This window comes from Adiantum capillus-veneris, chromosome 7 (assembly GCF_014529385.1).
Source record: "Adiantum capillus-veneris isolate H3 chromosome 7, ASM1452938v2, whole genome shotgun sequence".
NCBI lineage: Eukaryota > Viridiplantae > Streptophyta > Polypodiopsida > Polypodiales > Pteridaceae > Adiantum > Adiantum capillus-veneris.
In genome coordinates this window covers 46,548,018-46,563,267 of record NC_140937.1, presented here as the reverse complement: position 1 = coordinate 46,563,267, position 15,250 = coordinate 46,548,018, and the positions used below count along the sequence as shown (strand labels likewise).

The 15,250-nt window shown below is 41.4% G+C and overlaps 1 protein-coding gene across 1 annotated transcript; it reads left to right on the top strand.

The window, feature by feature from the left end:
* Positions 1 to 1,612: 1,612 nt before the first annotated feature.
* Positions 1,613 to 7,502, top strand: LOC147453789 (endoglucanase 19-like). The gene is made up of 9 exons (XM_086515888.1): positions 1,613 to 2,354; positions 3,979 to 4,191; positions 4,395 to 4,595; positions 4,678 to 4,767; positions 4,939 to 5,103; positions 5,220 to 5,340; positions 5,415 to 5,578; positions 5,951 to 6,305; positions 6,378 to 7,502. The coding sequence occupies exons 1-9, from the start codon at positions 2,166 to 2,168 to the stop codon at positions 6,686 to 6,688; spliced, it is 1,809 nt and encodes a 602-aa protein (XP_086372014.1). The 5' UTR covers positions 1,613 to 2,165; the 3' UTR covers positions 6,689 to 7,502.
* Positions 7,503 to 15,250: the final 7,748 nt, after the last annotated feature.

The following is a 15,250-nucleotide window of genomic DNA, read 5'->3' as shown; positions in this document are numbered from 1 at the left end:
CCTTTGTGTAAAGGGAGCCTGTGTGTGGTGTGTGGCTTTCTCTCTCATCCCCTAGCTTTGGGCTCGCCCCCTCCCATGTAGGGATGTGCAAAGACTTTTAGGGTTCACACAAAGCATCCAATTTTCCCTAGGGTTGACCTTTGGACACAACCTTTGAATTTTGGAACCTTAGCATTTTGGAAGTCTTAATGGGCTGAACCTTAGGGTCTTTTTGGCCCATTGTTCCACATGGCTCTTTTGCAGATGCCCCCCCCCCTTGGATCCCTATTTTCCCTCCTTTGGATTCCTACTGTGGCCGGTCTGCTAGCTTAACCAATATTCTAGCTTTTTCTCCCTTGGCACTTCCCCACATTAAATGATCAGTTTAATATGAGAAAATCATTTAGGGGAATTAGATATTGATTATTATGACACACCCACACCCGCATGTCTCAAGGGTCGAACCATAGTGGGTGTGCTTAGAGCCCCTCACCTTTACCACTAGGCCAACACCCCTTGACAAACCTTCTTGTGGGTCTAGTGCTGTATTGAAGAGCCTTCTTAACTAGCAAGGCTTACTTTACACAAACTATGCTACATGCCGCTTAAGGCTGGGTTCATAGTGGGGAGGCAGAAGAAAGGAAGTAAAATGCCAACTTCCGGGTGGAGGAGAGGTGTTTTGTACTCTTCCACCATCTAGTTGTTCACATAGGAGAGGTTGGAAGAGGGAATGGGAGTTTTCTTCCGCCGCCTGATGTGAACATAGTGGAAAGGCGGAAGTGCAAGTAAAGGACAAAAATAAACTCTTTATTTAGTTTGAAAATTATCGCATATATAGGAAAGAGATGTTGATGTGGAGGGCATGGGCGAGGGGGGGGGGGGGTTGTGTTGGAAGAAAGGAAGCCAATTTCTTTCACTACATGGCAATGAAAAGTGAGCTTGCCTCCGCCTAATGTGAACAACCTTGTCCATTTGGCGTGAGCTCATTGGTGCACAACATTTCAGCTTTCCTTTCGTCGCCTGATGTGAATCCAGCCTAACTTAGCGACGTATAGCTCTCAAGTTTGATGTCTCACAACAGTGTGGATCAATGTTAGGTTTTGAAGTCCCGGTTAGATTTTGAGCTTGCATGTAAGAAAACCGAAAAATTTACATAAGTTTTAATGTAATTACCGACAAGAACTTCAAATTTTGACGTGGAAACCGGTAGGATTTCAAGTTTGCCCTTATTTTGATCGCTCAGAAAAAAATGTATTTTTCTAGCCTTGGTGTGGATACGTATACAAATTGTGGGGAGCTGAGGTGCCGACATGAGAAAGCTGCAAAAGAGGCTTTTGTGCGATCAAAAAGCAAAAGGCACGGCACATATACACACTCACATGGCAAAAGTGACAAGAAGGAGGTAATGAAGGGCCTTACAAAAAGGTTGTAACTAAAATGTCAAAAAGGGAACACTATAAGGGTGTGTGGAAACATAAAGAAGGAAACCTTGGGGGACGGACAAGTGTGAAATCGTACATACGGCGGCCTTGGTATTTTAAGTTTTCATATGGTTTTGGGGCGATAACACTTTCCCCCCTCTCTCTTCTCTCTCATACGCTCACTCTCTCTCTCTCTCTCTCGCTCATTCTGCCTCGTGATTTACGAACAGAAAGATCATGGAGCTTTCTTCCATAAAGCTCTCATCCCCCTTCCCTTCAATCACGCCGACTACGCCGAATTCATCTACCTGTCGCCCACAGTGCATGTTCAGACTCGTAAAGCTCGTGGCTCGTAAAGCTTGAGAGTTGAGAGGAGCGAGAAAGGCGACAGACACTCACATACTTACACCCACACCCAGACCCACACATTTTCTTGTTATTAATCACCTACATTGTACTCGATGTCCCAGCAGAGCAGCTCTCTTGCTTCCTTGAGCTCTCTCCGCTCGCCTCTAGGCTCTCGTGTGCTACGCACAGGGCATCCGTATGCGAGCTGCACCGCGCTTTCAGCCCAACTCTCTTGTACAAAGATTGATGAGGCAATTGCAGGCACTTATCGTCCTGTGTGTGTAGGTGCCGACTCCATTCGCTCAAATATCTCCTTGTTTCTGTGAATGTGCGCGCGTGCTTTGGTCTGCTCTGTGCGTTTTTGAAAAGCGATTTCTTGCTTCATCTGCGGACTCATATACACACAAAGAGAGCTATATGGGTACCTTCTTTATTTTTTTGGTTCTTGCCCTGAGTGCCATACACGCGAATGCATCCCCGGACTACCTCGCAGCCCTGCGCAGTAGCCTGCTCTTCTTTGAAGGCCAGCGTTCTGGACGCCTTCCGGCCTCACAACGCGCGACATGGCGCTCGCACTCTGCTCTCAAAGATGGCTTCGAGCAAGGGGTAAGTTCTCCTTCTGTCTGTATCTCTCCTATTGGAAGGTACATTCTACACTGCAGTTGTTTATTCCATAGACTTTATGTTTGCTTGATAGGGTAGTGTTTACGTCTGATCTTTCCAAGTTGCATCATACCTATTATGAGACCTCGTTTTTTGGCATGAAGAGAGAGAGAGAGAGAGAGAGAGAGAGAGAGAGAGAGAGAGAGAGAGAAGAGAGAGAGAGAGAGAGAGAGTCTGTCTCGTTGTAGCACTGCTTTTTGTAGCTGGGACTAGCTACTGTGTCTAGGATTGAATTGATCTGGGACTCAGAAAGGGCATGTCTGAGTACATTTTACTGTCAGGTCCAAAACAACGAGAGAGAGAGAGAGAGTGAGAGAGAGAGAGAGAGAGAGAGAGAGAGAGAGAGAGAGAGAGAGAGAGAGAGAGAGAGAGAGAGAGAGAGAGAGAGAAATGAAATGAAATGTTATATTAACGTCTTCAAAAGGCCATATAATGACCCATGAGACCCGAAAGTTTCGAAGTGGTGGATCTGATACAAAGTCAGAGTAACAAAATAACCTAACAACAGTACAAAACAAAGATATACTATGGGGTCCTAAGTTGGTCGATGTGAGTCAAGCAAAAACTAAGCAGAATAATGGGCGGCTTGTTGGGATAGCTGAATCACAAGAGATCTAGCATCGGTCATTGGCGAATCTCATCAATTTCCTCCATGGTTAGTAGTTTGACCGGGCGTCGTGTATGCCTGGCAGCGTGCTCTGAATTTTCTGTCGTAGCCTCCGTCGATGCTATGTAGTTCTTCGCAGTCGCGGGCCTGGATTTCCCAGTTCAATCGCTCGGTCGGTCAGTCAGAGAGAGAGAGAGAGAGAGAGAGAGAGAGAGAGAGAGAGAGAGAGAGAGAGAGAGAGAGAGAGAGAGAAATGAAATGAAATGAAATGTTATATTAACGTCTTCAAAAGGCCATAGTGACCTATGAGACCAGAAAGTTACAAGGTGGTGGATCTGATACAAAGTCAGAGTAACCAAATAACCTAACAACAGTACAAAACAAAGATATATACAATTCTAGAGAGAGAGAGAGAGAGAGAGAGAGAGAGAGAGAGAGAGAGAGAGAGAGAGAGAGAGAGAGAGAGAGAGAGAGAGAGAGAGAGAGAGAGAGAGAGAGAGAGAGAGAGTGAGTCTCGTTGTAGCACTGCCTTTTGTAGCTGGGACTAGCATCCGTGTCTAGGATTGAATTGATCTGGGACTCAGAAGGGTGTTGTCTGAGTATACACTTTACTGTCAGGTCCAAAACAACAACCGAAAGCCTACTCTGAATGTGAATTGTCAAGATATCCTGAATGTGATCCATCCGAGCAGTCGTCCATGGTTATTTAGTAGGAATCAAGTGCATGAGTGCACATAACCTATCTGCAATGCACTATGCAAATAATAAAAGCCTCACATTTGTCTTTCTTTATACGAGATTGCGGGATGAATTGAAATGACTGAACTTATAAATTCTCCAATGAGTATGCACCTGCGACTAAGCAATCCTGTCGTAATTGATTCTCACATTAAAGAACCTTGCCAAATATTCTGTACAACATATCATGATGGAAAATGTATGTGTGGATGCCCAATGCAGGTGAATCTAGTTGGTGGCTACTATGATGCAGGTGATAATGTAAAGTTTGGGCTTCCAATGGCCTTCACTATCACCATGCTGAGCTGGAGTGTGTTGGAGTACGGACGCGATATGGCTTCAGCTGGTGAACTTGGGCATGCCCGGGAGGCAATCAAGTGGGGAACTGACTACTTTATCAAAGCTCACCCAGAGCCTAATCTTCTGTGGGGAGAGGTAAGATAGGTGTTTGTCATTTTGCTTCATCAATGGATATAACACATTGAATGCATTTCTCCTCGTTACAAATGTGATTGATCTCATTGGCCTTAGTTTGCCTATGAGAGGAATTGTAGGGCCATTGCATGCATTTGGAGTAAAACCCACCTTTATTTGAAGAGGAATTGCTTGGTGGTTTCAAAGTCTTGTGTTTATGACAGGTTGGAGATGGAGATTCTGATCATTATTGCTGGCAAAGACCAGAGGACATGACAACTTCCCGACAAGCGTACCATATAAGTGAGAGCAGCCCTGGCTCTGATTTGGCTGGTGAAACAGCAGCAGCTATGGCAGCTGCCTCTATAGTATTCAGGCATACAAATCCTTCCTACTCACAAGTCCTCCTTAGCCATGCTAAACAAGTAATGTTCAGTTTCTGAAGACCATTCTGGGCATTTGCACAACCCAAATTGCATTCTCTCACAGAATGTATATTCCTTTCAGCTCTTCACATTTGCCGATACTCACCGTGGGAGATACGACAGCACCATTGCAGTTGCCCGCAAGTACTATCGATCGGAAAGTGGATTTGATGTATGTATGATGTGTAGCAATCTTGTCATTTAACTATGCAGTGACAGTGTACTTGCATGAATCGATTTATGATGCTTGTGCTTGATTAATTAACCGTGCATCGCTCTTCATTACTAAAAGATCTTCTTTTCTATTTCAACTCATGTCTGTCTGTCTCTTTACTTGCTCCAGGATGAGCTTTTATGGGCTGCTCTTTGGCTCTTTGAGGCAACTGCAGACAACAACTACCTGAATTATGCTATCCAGAATGCGCATAATTTAGGTGGTACTGGGTGGGCGATGACTGAATTTAGCTGGGATGTCAAATACGCAGGTGTTCAGGTCCTTGCAACAAAGGTCAGTGTCCCTATTATACCTCCAATGTTTTTGAATTCTTGCAAGTCCCACATGCTTCACTATCAAATCTCTACAATTTCTCTCTGGGATAATAAAAGGAGAGACTCTTGTTGCAGATATTGCTAGAGGGCAGGGGCTCAAACATACAGGTGTTGAAGCAGTACCAATCCCAGGCGGCATTTTTCATGTGTGCTTGCTTGCAAAAGAACTATGGGAAGAATGTGGCCAGGACACCAGGTATGAACAGTCATTTTTGTGAAATGAGCCTTACGTTGTGAAGAAATTGTGAACTTTTTTCTATGATGATGTAGGGGGCTTGATGTATACAAGGGCTTGGAACAATATGCAGTATGTTAGCAGTGCCTCCTTTCTCATGACTGTATATTCCGATTATCTACAAAAATCTCATCAGCGTTTGCAATGCGCTGGTGGGCAAGTTGGAGCAGGGGAGCTCTTTAGCATGGCCAGATCCCAGGTTGGGCAATTATGTTTTTAGTAGTGTGTTTGTGTACCATGGTTGTTTCTGTATCCATGACCGGGTACGTGTATCAAACGTTCAAATCGATGTGATGGTTCATGATTTGATTTGCAGTTGTGTGGAAGGAAGCTCGTTATATTCATTAGGTATCTTTGTTTGTATGTGCATGATTGGATTTGCAGTTGTGTGGAAGTAAGCTTGTTATATTCATTAGGTATCTTTGTTTGTATGTGTGGCAGTGTGCATGCATATGTAGTCTCCAAAAGTGTGTCCCTTTCTTAATTTTCGGATCGGCCATACTCCATGATGAGCAATTTGGCGTTGGTTGTTAATCCAGAGGGGTGACTTTTTGTTGACCTTTTCTGTTAGGTGGACTATATACTTGGAAACAATCCTAGGGGCACCAGCTACATGGTTGGTGTTGGATCCAACTATCCACGGAGGACTCATCATCGTGCTGCTTCCATCGTGTCCTATAAAAAGGATCCAAGTTTTGTGGCCTGCAGGAAGGGCTACCAGACCTGGTATTCCTATAGTTCAGGTGACCCCAATGTACATGTGGGTGCCCTTGTCGGCGGCCCTGATGAGAATGACAATTACGCAGATGATAGGGTGAATTTTGATCAGAGTGAACCTACCACCTACAACAGTGGGCCCATGGTGGGGGTGCTTGCACGATTGCACGGCTCTAGCACCACTTACAGCAATCAGCTCTCTATTCCAGGTAATACTCTTCACATTCTCTCTTTCTTTTGACATATAGGGCCTTTTGTTTTACCTTTGGTTTTTTCTACAGCATCTGATTCCGTGTCAATGCTGCCGATTTCTCAAACCATGACCAACTCATGGAGCTCCAATGGTGAGAAGTACTATCGATACCAAGTCAGTGTAAAGAATAATTCTCCCAATACATTGCAAGCAATACAGTTGACAATAGAGGGGCTCAAGGGCCCATTGTGGGGCCTCTCCAAGAGTGGACCAACAACTTACGCTTTCCCTTCATGGTTGAAAGCCATACCAACACAGCAGAACTTAGTTTTTGTCTACATACATCAGGGGCCGGAAGCAAATGTTACGGTATCTGATGCAAATTTTCTTATGAAATAGCTGGAGGCAGGAAACAACATAAGGAAAAGAGTGAAGGCAGTCTCTTGCTTCAACTTGTGTACTTATCTTTACTTCGCAACATTTTTGTTGTCTCTTTGCTTCAGTGGATGGATTTCTTGTGGAGATGTACATTGATATCCCAGAAATCTCAACCCGAAGTGAGTCGACGATTTGAGTATCATAAGAAGGATTTTTAAGGCTCTGTAACCAGGAGATTTGAGGCAGTAAAGAGAGGAAGATGATGTGGAGGTGTACATTGATATCCCAGAAATCTCAACCCGAAGCGAGTCGAGGATTTGAGTATCATAAGAAGGATTTTTAAGGCTCTGTAACCAGAAGATTTGAGGCAGTAAAGAGAGGAAGATGATGTGCTTTTTTGCAATGAAACATTCAACTGCGAGGAAGGATGAGCACTGAGGGTTTTCAAGGTTCACCAGTGCAGGATTGTACAAGTCCTTTGTAACATTTTCTTTATTGCATCTATATTGCTGCAGCGCACATAGTCTTCCATTATAACATGTGCTTTTCAAACAGTAATTTTGTACTTCAAGAAACATTCTACTGGAGATGAGGGTTTTGGGAAAGAAGTGCCTGGACAAATGCTGTCTGTGTTTATGTTTATGTCGACACAATGAACTTTCAAACGTCCACCAATGGCACTCTCTTTAGCAAACTGGACTGCAATGCTGTGGCTATTTCTCTGCATGGGTCTGCAGTATATCTTGTCAGTAATTTTATCATACATAATTCCTTTCTATGCTTACCTAGAAGGATATTGTACCTAATTTCTCAAAGATTACTCTATTTTGTGGAATACTTGTGAAGATTTTCTCCCTTGTCTTGCAAAATCTATTGGAATTCTGAAGTGGCAAAATGTAGTAGATAAATATTCCATTTACTTAGCTTGACTTGAACATTAAGAGTATGAGCCAGTGTGCAAAACCTGGAGCATGGTTACTCAAAACTGGAGCTCTTGTAGATTTTTGTGTGCAATTTAAGCAGTGTACTAAACCTAAAGCATGGGATACTCAAGACTGGAGCTCTTGCAGATTTTTGTGTGCAATTTAATCGACAGGCTTGGACTATAAAGAGGAGGAAATGGGAATAACCTCTCTATCACCCAAGTGTGGTAGATTGGCTGTCCCAATTGCCTTTTTGAAACAACCTATCCAAGAGATACCATCCCATAGGGATCCCTATTCATACACCATGTTCTTCATTAATCATTGACTCAAAAATCTCATATGCATTTGTTTTCCAAGTTCTTGTACTTTCAAAACATTGCCCAACTCAATATCCTCATCGTTCTTCGCTCGCTTCTCTGAAATGCAGAGAAGCAAAAGGAAGTAGTTATTGACTAAAGTACAGTTATCTTTTATAATGTGAGAATGCTTCCGGCTCATATGCATTGAGAGATGGAAGCAAGCAACGAAACGGAGCTGTGCCATCACCTCCAAATGAAACCAAGGAACACATTTTCAATGGAGCAAGAAACTTGTCCCTACCTCAGCATTTCTCTTGAAGAATTGCACTTGAGACATAACATGGCATATTATGATGTGCAACATCTCTTGAAGAATTGCACTTGAGACATAACATGGCAGATTATGATGTGCAACAAGCATTATTCACTATTTTTGTAGTAGCTGATTCATCTCTAGTACACTTGCAGAAGTCACTCCAATAACCTTCATCCCTTTGCATCCAAGAATGAGGACTCCTGTCTTTAAGATGACACCTTTGACATTGAGGAAGTAGATGTCCTTTACAATTGCTATCTAATTAATGTGTGCATCAATAAAAAAAATGATAAAATAAAAATGTATTTACAACAATGCAAATATGGTGTTTGGAAAGCTTGCGCTCTTCCTAGAAGAACAAGTGAAAGGATCACGATGGCTTTCCAAAACAATTAGAAAGTGAGAAAATTATTAGGTTGAGTTCAATTGCAAATTTAGTGTTCGGGAAAGGAATGCCTTAGCAGCGCCTTGAGCCAATTAAAATTCAAGACTAGCCGGTGCCAAACCATGGTAAAAGGCCAAAAAACATGAAAATAGGTGGGCGATGGTCACCTATGGGAATGACCATCCATTGTTATAAAGCTAAAATTAAAGAGGATTCGATAATAACAAGTGATTAAATCACAAGGCTTGCCCTTGGTAGTATAGTTTTAGACCATGTCATGGATAGCTATGGTGAAGGAGCTCTTGGTCATGGGACTTCAAATCTACAAGAACTAAACAACTTCTACAAGAGAGAGAATTTGAGATCATAACCAATGGATGTTGGAACAATGGCAAGCCTATCAAGACTTTAGGCGTAAAAACTAATTAATATAACACTACTCTTCCACATAATATGCTCACTAGGACCACCAGAAATGGGATGTTGATACAACCCTCTAACATTGTTTAAATGTTGATGCTTCCCAAAAAAAGATGCATTTGCAATGAGCGTTTCTAGATTTTAGAATCTAGATGCACCCACAAAAGTGGCTCTTCACAAAAAAGGTTATTTTTCACAAACAAATAGAAAAGATAGTATTTGGGAATTAAAACAGAGAATTAAATTAGAAGCTTACGCACGCGCGCGCGCGCACACAGGCGTGAATACCCTTTGACTTGAGAAGTATTGACCAAAATACACACAACAGATTAATGTACAAGATTTCCAAAAAAGGAGACATACACCTCTAACATACCTCCCTTCCTCCACATTTCTCCATTCTCCAATTTGTCAATGGGGTCAGCATGCTACCTTATCGAAATCCGAAAGCATGCATCATGTCATTCAACATCAACTACATTTCAAGAGTCCCAATGCTTATCAAATTACCAATGCAACTACCTCCCCAAATTTAAATCAAAAGGACCTCGTCTCTATTTTAAGAGTCCACATGCTTACTTGTTGAAATCCATGCATCAAGTTGTCTGTTACGAGACTGGGCACCCTCCTGTTGTAGTGGTTAGCTGCAATTGGGATAGCTGACATAATGGTTAATTATGTGCTGTCTATTTATTTTACTAATTGAGTTGATGATGATTTTGTAGAGTGGAATGCGGGGAGTTGATGAAGAGGCGATGGCAATTACTCTTGGCCATTTTATATTTGCACAATATCTTAGAACATCATTTCAATAAGCCACTATGGCTCTGTAAATAGTTGTAGTGGGAACTCCCCTTATGGGTCATGCAAGAACTAATGAGCTTCACTCATTTACAAAAGTGAAGTGGTTGTTAAAGAAGGGGCCTCAATTTTTGGCACCTTAAACTCAAAAATAATATATTAAATACCAACTCCACAAGAGAGGTGTCGTGGAGTTTGGGGCTAGATTTAGGCCTTTCTCTTGCAGATTCTCTTCTCTACTCTCTTATGCTATGGTTATTTTGCTGTGTACTTTCTAATCTAGTATCCATCTCTTACACATCTCTTACACTCTCTTACAAGCATGTCTATGTCAATTCTATGTTTACTGTGTGTGTGTGTGTGTGTGTGTGTGTGTGTGTCATAGTATAGGTGTGAGTGTGTGTGCTTGGAAATTGGAAGAAGAGGTGGACAGGTTGATGGTGATGTTTGGGAGCTTGTGTTGAATAATTTAAGAGGTCGATCCCCCCCTTTTCTCCCAACAGTGGTATCAGAGTGAGGTGATGCTCTTGGAAACACGATGACCATGGAGATAAAGATGCAAATTGAGATTTTTCTCTTCGAAGAACAACAATTCACAACCATGGAGATTCTCTTGATCAATCATTATAACTAAGTTTAATTTTGTTTATATATTTTTATGTAATTTGTTTCCAAGGTATTTAGCTTTAAAAAAAATTTAAATCTATGACAAAAATCAATATTTGCTCCCTCATTTCTGTCTTGGTACAAAGGGGAATAGCTTTCCACAATAAGCCGAAGAGAGAGAAAACAAACTAGATCTAAGAATAAGCGTGTCAATATTGCACGAAGTATCAAGATCGTGAAGATTGAATCCAATTATTTTTTGTGAATGTTGTGATTACATATGGTAAGCCTTGATCCGGATTCAATCCATGGCTAGTGATGAGGTAGAATAGGTTGAACCTAAAATAGAGATAACAACTATCCAAGATAATTCTAAACATCTATTGATGGATATCGAATACTCATAAAGAAGCAGGTGGATAAAATTGGCAAACAAAGCGATAGAGGGAAATATAGGTGATGTTGTAGAAGAAGAAAGAGGAAATTGGAAGGTTTCCCGAGACAATTCCAAGAGACAGGCACCGAACCAGTACAGATTTTCGAACGGACGTCTTTGCAGTCACCATTCTCAACACAAAAGAAAATTCTCACAGTTGTGGGAACAAGCCCCAAAGCTTGTGCTGTCAGCCAATTTACTGTTATAAAGTACATTGACTTTGTACCTATTGCGCTATTGTCTTCTTCCCTTGCAATCGAGCCCAAATCACGCGATGCACGAGGCATTGGAGGCTTTGATTCTCTCCACACTGCAGTCCCTACCTTCTTCTAACTCTCGGCATCACCAAAACACACTGGACCTGTTGAGAACAAGGTCGCCTTGGACCGCTGGTAACTCCCTGGTCGTGCATGCAGGCTGAAACTGCCGCTGCAGACTGCCCTCTTATCTCTCACTCTTGCGCACTGTCTGCGTCACAGCTCTGGTCGCTGCTTTATTTTTCTTCATGCAACTTCAGTGGTGCTTATTAAAGCACTAGCTGCCTCCACTCGCCACCCCTTTTGGCCGCCCACTCAGCTCAAGGACTCACAGTCCTTAACGGTGCAATCACCCCTCGTATTTAGCCTCTTGGCCGGTTACCAAATGCGATAACAAAATAAGGCCCTGGCTGCCCCCTTGGTCTCGAGTCACCTTTTCTCCACCCCCTCGAATATTTGGTTGACCACCTGTGTTAGCAAAAAAATGTGTCTCAGCTTAATATCGTGCCGTCTTCAATTTCAACAAAAAAAAAAATTACCGGTTGAGGGAAAAACGAGAAATTCCACCCCAAAATAGAGAAAAATAGTGTAAAAACTCGAAAAAAAAACCCCTAATTTCCTAACATGTCCTCTTAGCAAATTCAAGAAAAAGACTTTTGTATGTTTACAAGAATGATATTTCTCGAACAGTGTTGACCACCCACTTGGTACTCAGGGAACAAATCCTCAAGGGCATGTCCACCCTATTATACCCTTGACTGGCCATCCCAATAAAAACTTTCTAGGTCGATTACCCAACCAGAATTGCACTTGACCAAACTTCAAAGCCATCCACTTAAAATTCTTCCGACCACCTAACATACACCTTATTTGACCACCTAACCTTGGTTATTTTGTCCGCCCTTACCACTTTTGGCTGCCCATTGCATGCCTAGTCTTTTAACAGGTAATTCTTTGCCATCTAACTCTTGCTTACTACTCTCCCATGATAATCTCGCACAGCTATTTTATTAAAAATGACCTTGTGACCTTAACTTTTGACCTTTGAAACTTGATTTTATGAGGAGTCGGCCCTATTCCCACCAATGCCTTTGAAGTTGGCCTCCCAAGGTGATGCGTCCCGATTCATAAGAGCTTGGACCCAATTTCAAATTCCAATTTCATAGGACAACCAAACATGATAGCTAACTTGCAAATCATTTGTGACATTGATATTATCATTCCAAAAGAACTTGGAAGTAGTAGCTTGTGTTTTGACGATTACCTAGGGCCAATACCATTGTCGAGCTCATTGTACAAATTGAATACCGCTAATGCTGATGATGTTGAAAAGCTCTTGAAGTGGATAGAAACTATAAAAGGGATACTAGATTTGATGCCTAGGTAAATTAATTTAAATTTATTATATTTTCTTGAATTTTCTTGAAACATGTGTTTAAACGAGTTTTATCAGATGAACTTTGTACTATTAACTCTCCATGGAGTTTTCTCTATCTGTAAGTTACAAAGATGGCACCAACAAGATAGTGGAAAAAACCACTACACTGCAATGCGTATGATACCCCTTACACGGGGTCTCTCTCTCAAACTCCCCGTATGTAAGCAGGAGTGGTCATAGAGGTGGCTTGGGAGGCAATAGCTACTGAGTACTTGATCATGGGCGTCTTCACCTTGAAAATGCCAGGAGACGCTATAAGGTGAGGGTGCTATGGCCCCTCACTTAGTCTATGGGTTTATTTTCCTCTGCGTGTGTTTTTTAAGGAGAGGTGTGAGGGCTTTTTTGTTACTAAGCAGCAATGGAAGTTGTTGAGCTACCATCTCAGGTCGGTACTCACCTTGATACCTTGTTGTGATACATTAATGTTTTTTTTTCCTTCAGCTAAAACGTGCAGTTACCAACTGACGATACCTGGTTTTTCTCCTTTGCTATATATATTTTTTTGCGACTGTATAACTAGGCAATTGAAGATGGATTCTTTAATGATCATACTGATTACTGTTTGGGTTTTTCTTGGCTATCTTAGGTAATTAGTTTCTGGCTTTATAGCGCCTGTAAATCATTTTTGAAGATGTTTTGATAACCCATACAAGAGGTGCTTGATGTGGCATTATTCATACAAAATAATGGGGGATCTTATAATTGATACTGTCGTTTGCCTGGCCTAAGTGTTGGGGTTGTTTTTCACTATATCAGATACATGGAAATTTTTGCATACTTCTATGTAGTGTAAAGGGGCTTAGTTTCTTGTGAACAAAAGGTTGTTTTTTTTAAAGCTTGTAGAATGCATGTAACTCATTTTTGGATGATTTGGTAACCAATGCACAACTAGTATATGGTGATTAAATGTGGAAATACTTAAACACTGAAAAATGGGGGACCTTATACTTGATACTGTCGTTTTTCTAGCTTAGAATCGAGGTTGTTGAGACTCTATATCAGACGCATGGAAATTTCTACATACTACTGCGTAGTAGTGTTAAGGGGTTTTTTTCCTCCCTCATGCCACTTTTGGGATTGCTACGTTTACAAAGGATCCCATGTAGTAAGTTATATCGCATGAAGTTGACAGTATTGGTAACATATATGGGTTTTTTCTCCTTACTAATCTTCTTAACTTGGGTTCTTTTAGTGGTTTTTTTTCATACAAACTCTGGTAGGATGACATCCGTAAATGAATACGAGATTGTTGATTCGGTTTGACAAAAGCCGAGAGTTTTTTTCAAAAAAATGGAAGTTATCTATAATTGTTATTGAGAAACACTTTATGGATTCATGATACTTAGTAAAGCTAGTGAAATCGGAGCCTGACAAAATTGGCAAAGTTGTTCTGGTATTGGTACATAACTCAAGCTAATAATTAGATTACTTAATGATTTATGATACTTAAGAATTCGGGCCTAACAAATTGGCATAAAAAACTAACCTATGGGTTAAACTAGGACACTTGGATCAAAAGTGGTAATGGCCTTTTGATCAAAATGATATATATATTAAAGGTCTTTCAAAACATTGGGCTATAAAGAAACCATACAATTACTGACATTTAATGAGATAAATAAACTGATTTTTCTAAAAAGAACTAATAGACATGAACATTTTGGACAGTGGTTTTAAGTTAATCTTTTAATGATTGGGTTAAATTTTTGGATACCTTAGACAAGGACTCCAAGGAAGGGGTAAATTTGATCTCCCAGTACATAGCCCAACTTCCCATACTCTCTTTACAATACCAACAAGAGCTTGCCATATTCTCTTCTTCTGGGGCCGATCTGTCTAACTTTTTGAGGAAGCTGTGCGGCCTCAATCCATCTTTTGTTTGTACCCCGGCTACCCCTACTATCCCTCAAATTGGTGGTATCTTTTGTAGGGATAGTGCAACTCTTGAAGCCGTCAAAGAGTTTCAGAGTAATCTTTGTTCCCTCAATGACTCTAACCTCTTGAAAATGGTGCCAAAAATCTCTAAAGTTTTTCCTTTCTTACTTGTTAGACAGATTGAAATCAAGTTTTTTGGGGGACCATCAGCTTTGGGTCCTGCCCAGCAAGGCTTTCTTAGCACCTATTTTAAGTGAAACCTGGGTTTACCTTGCTAACCTCCCTGCCTTCACTAGTCGAAGACTGCAGACTCAAGATATTTAAAGGTGGACAATTTCTTGACAAAGGAGAGCTCATCAAAGCACCCTTCAACCTCAATCTCATTGACCATTCTAAATGCCCTTCCAATATTGGCCTCTACATCCATACAAAAGGGAACATGGAGTTTGCTAAAAGTAACCCGGACTTCTACACAGAATCCATTTGGAATGTTTTTCGGCCCTATGTTAAATGTGCCTGTAGATTTCTTGACCCTAAAGCCTCTTGTGAATCCAGCATCATGTGGTTTGATCATGCCATTTGGTTTATTCTCAACCATCTGACCGACTCTTCCTAGAAGAACCGATGGATTTTCACCTCTCCCTTATTTGCTCTTGGTTGAGCGGCCAAGCTAAACAAATAGTGATTGCTCAGATTGCCTTTAACATCTTTCGTGGATTAATGCTGGATATCTTGAAGGAACTGAAATCTGATGAACCTGGAATCTACCTAACCACTTATGCTAACTACAAAGGTGTAAAGATCATCACTAGCTTACTCAAACC

Excerpts from the sequence above, each read along its gene's own strand:
- LOC147453789 (XM_086515888.1), top strand. The coding sequence starts at position 2,166 with ATGGGTACCTTCTTTATTTTTTTGGTTCTTGCCCTGAGTGCCATACAC. Across the intron at positions 4,768-4,938 it reads GATCGGAAAGTGGATTTGAT|GATGAGCTTTTATGGGCTGC; the intron begins GTATGTATGATG and ends TACTTGCTCCAG. Across the intron at positions 5,579-5,950 it reads TTAGCATGGCCAGATCCCAG|GTGGACTATATACTTGGAAA; the intron begins GTTGGGCAATTA and ends CTTTTCTGTTAG.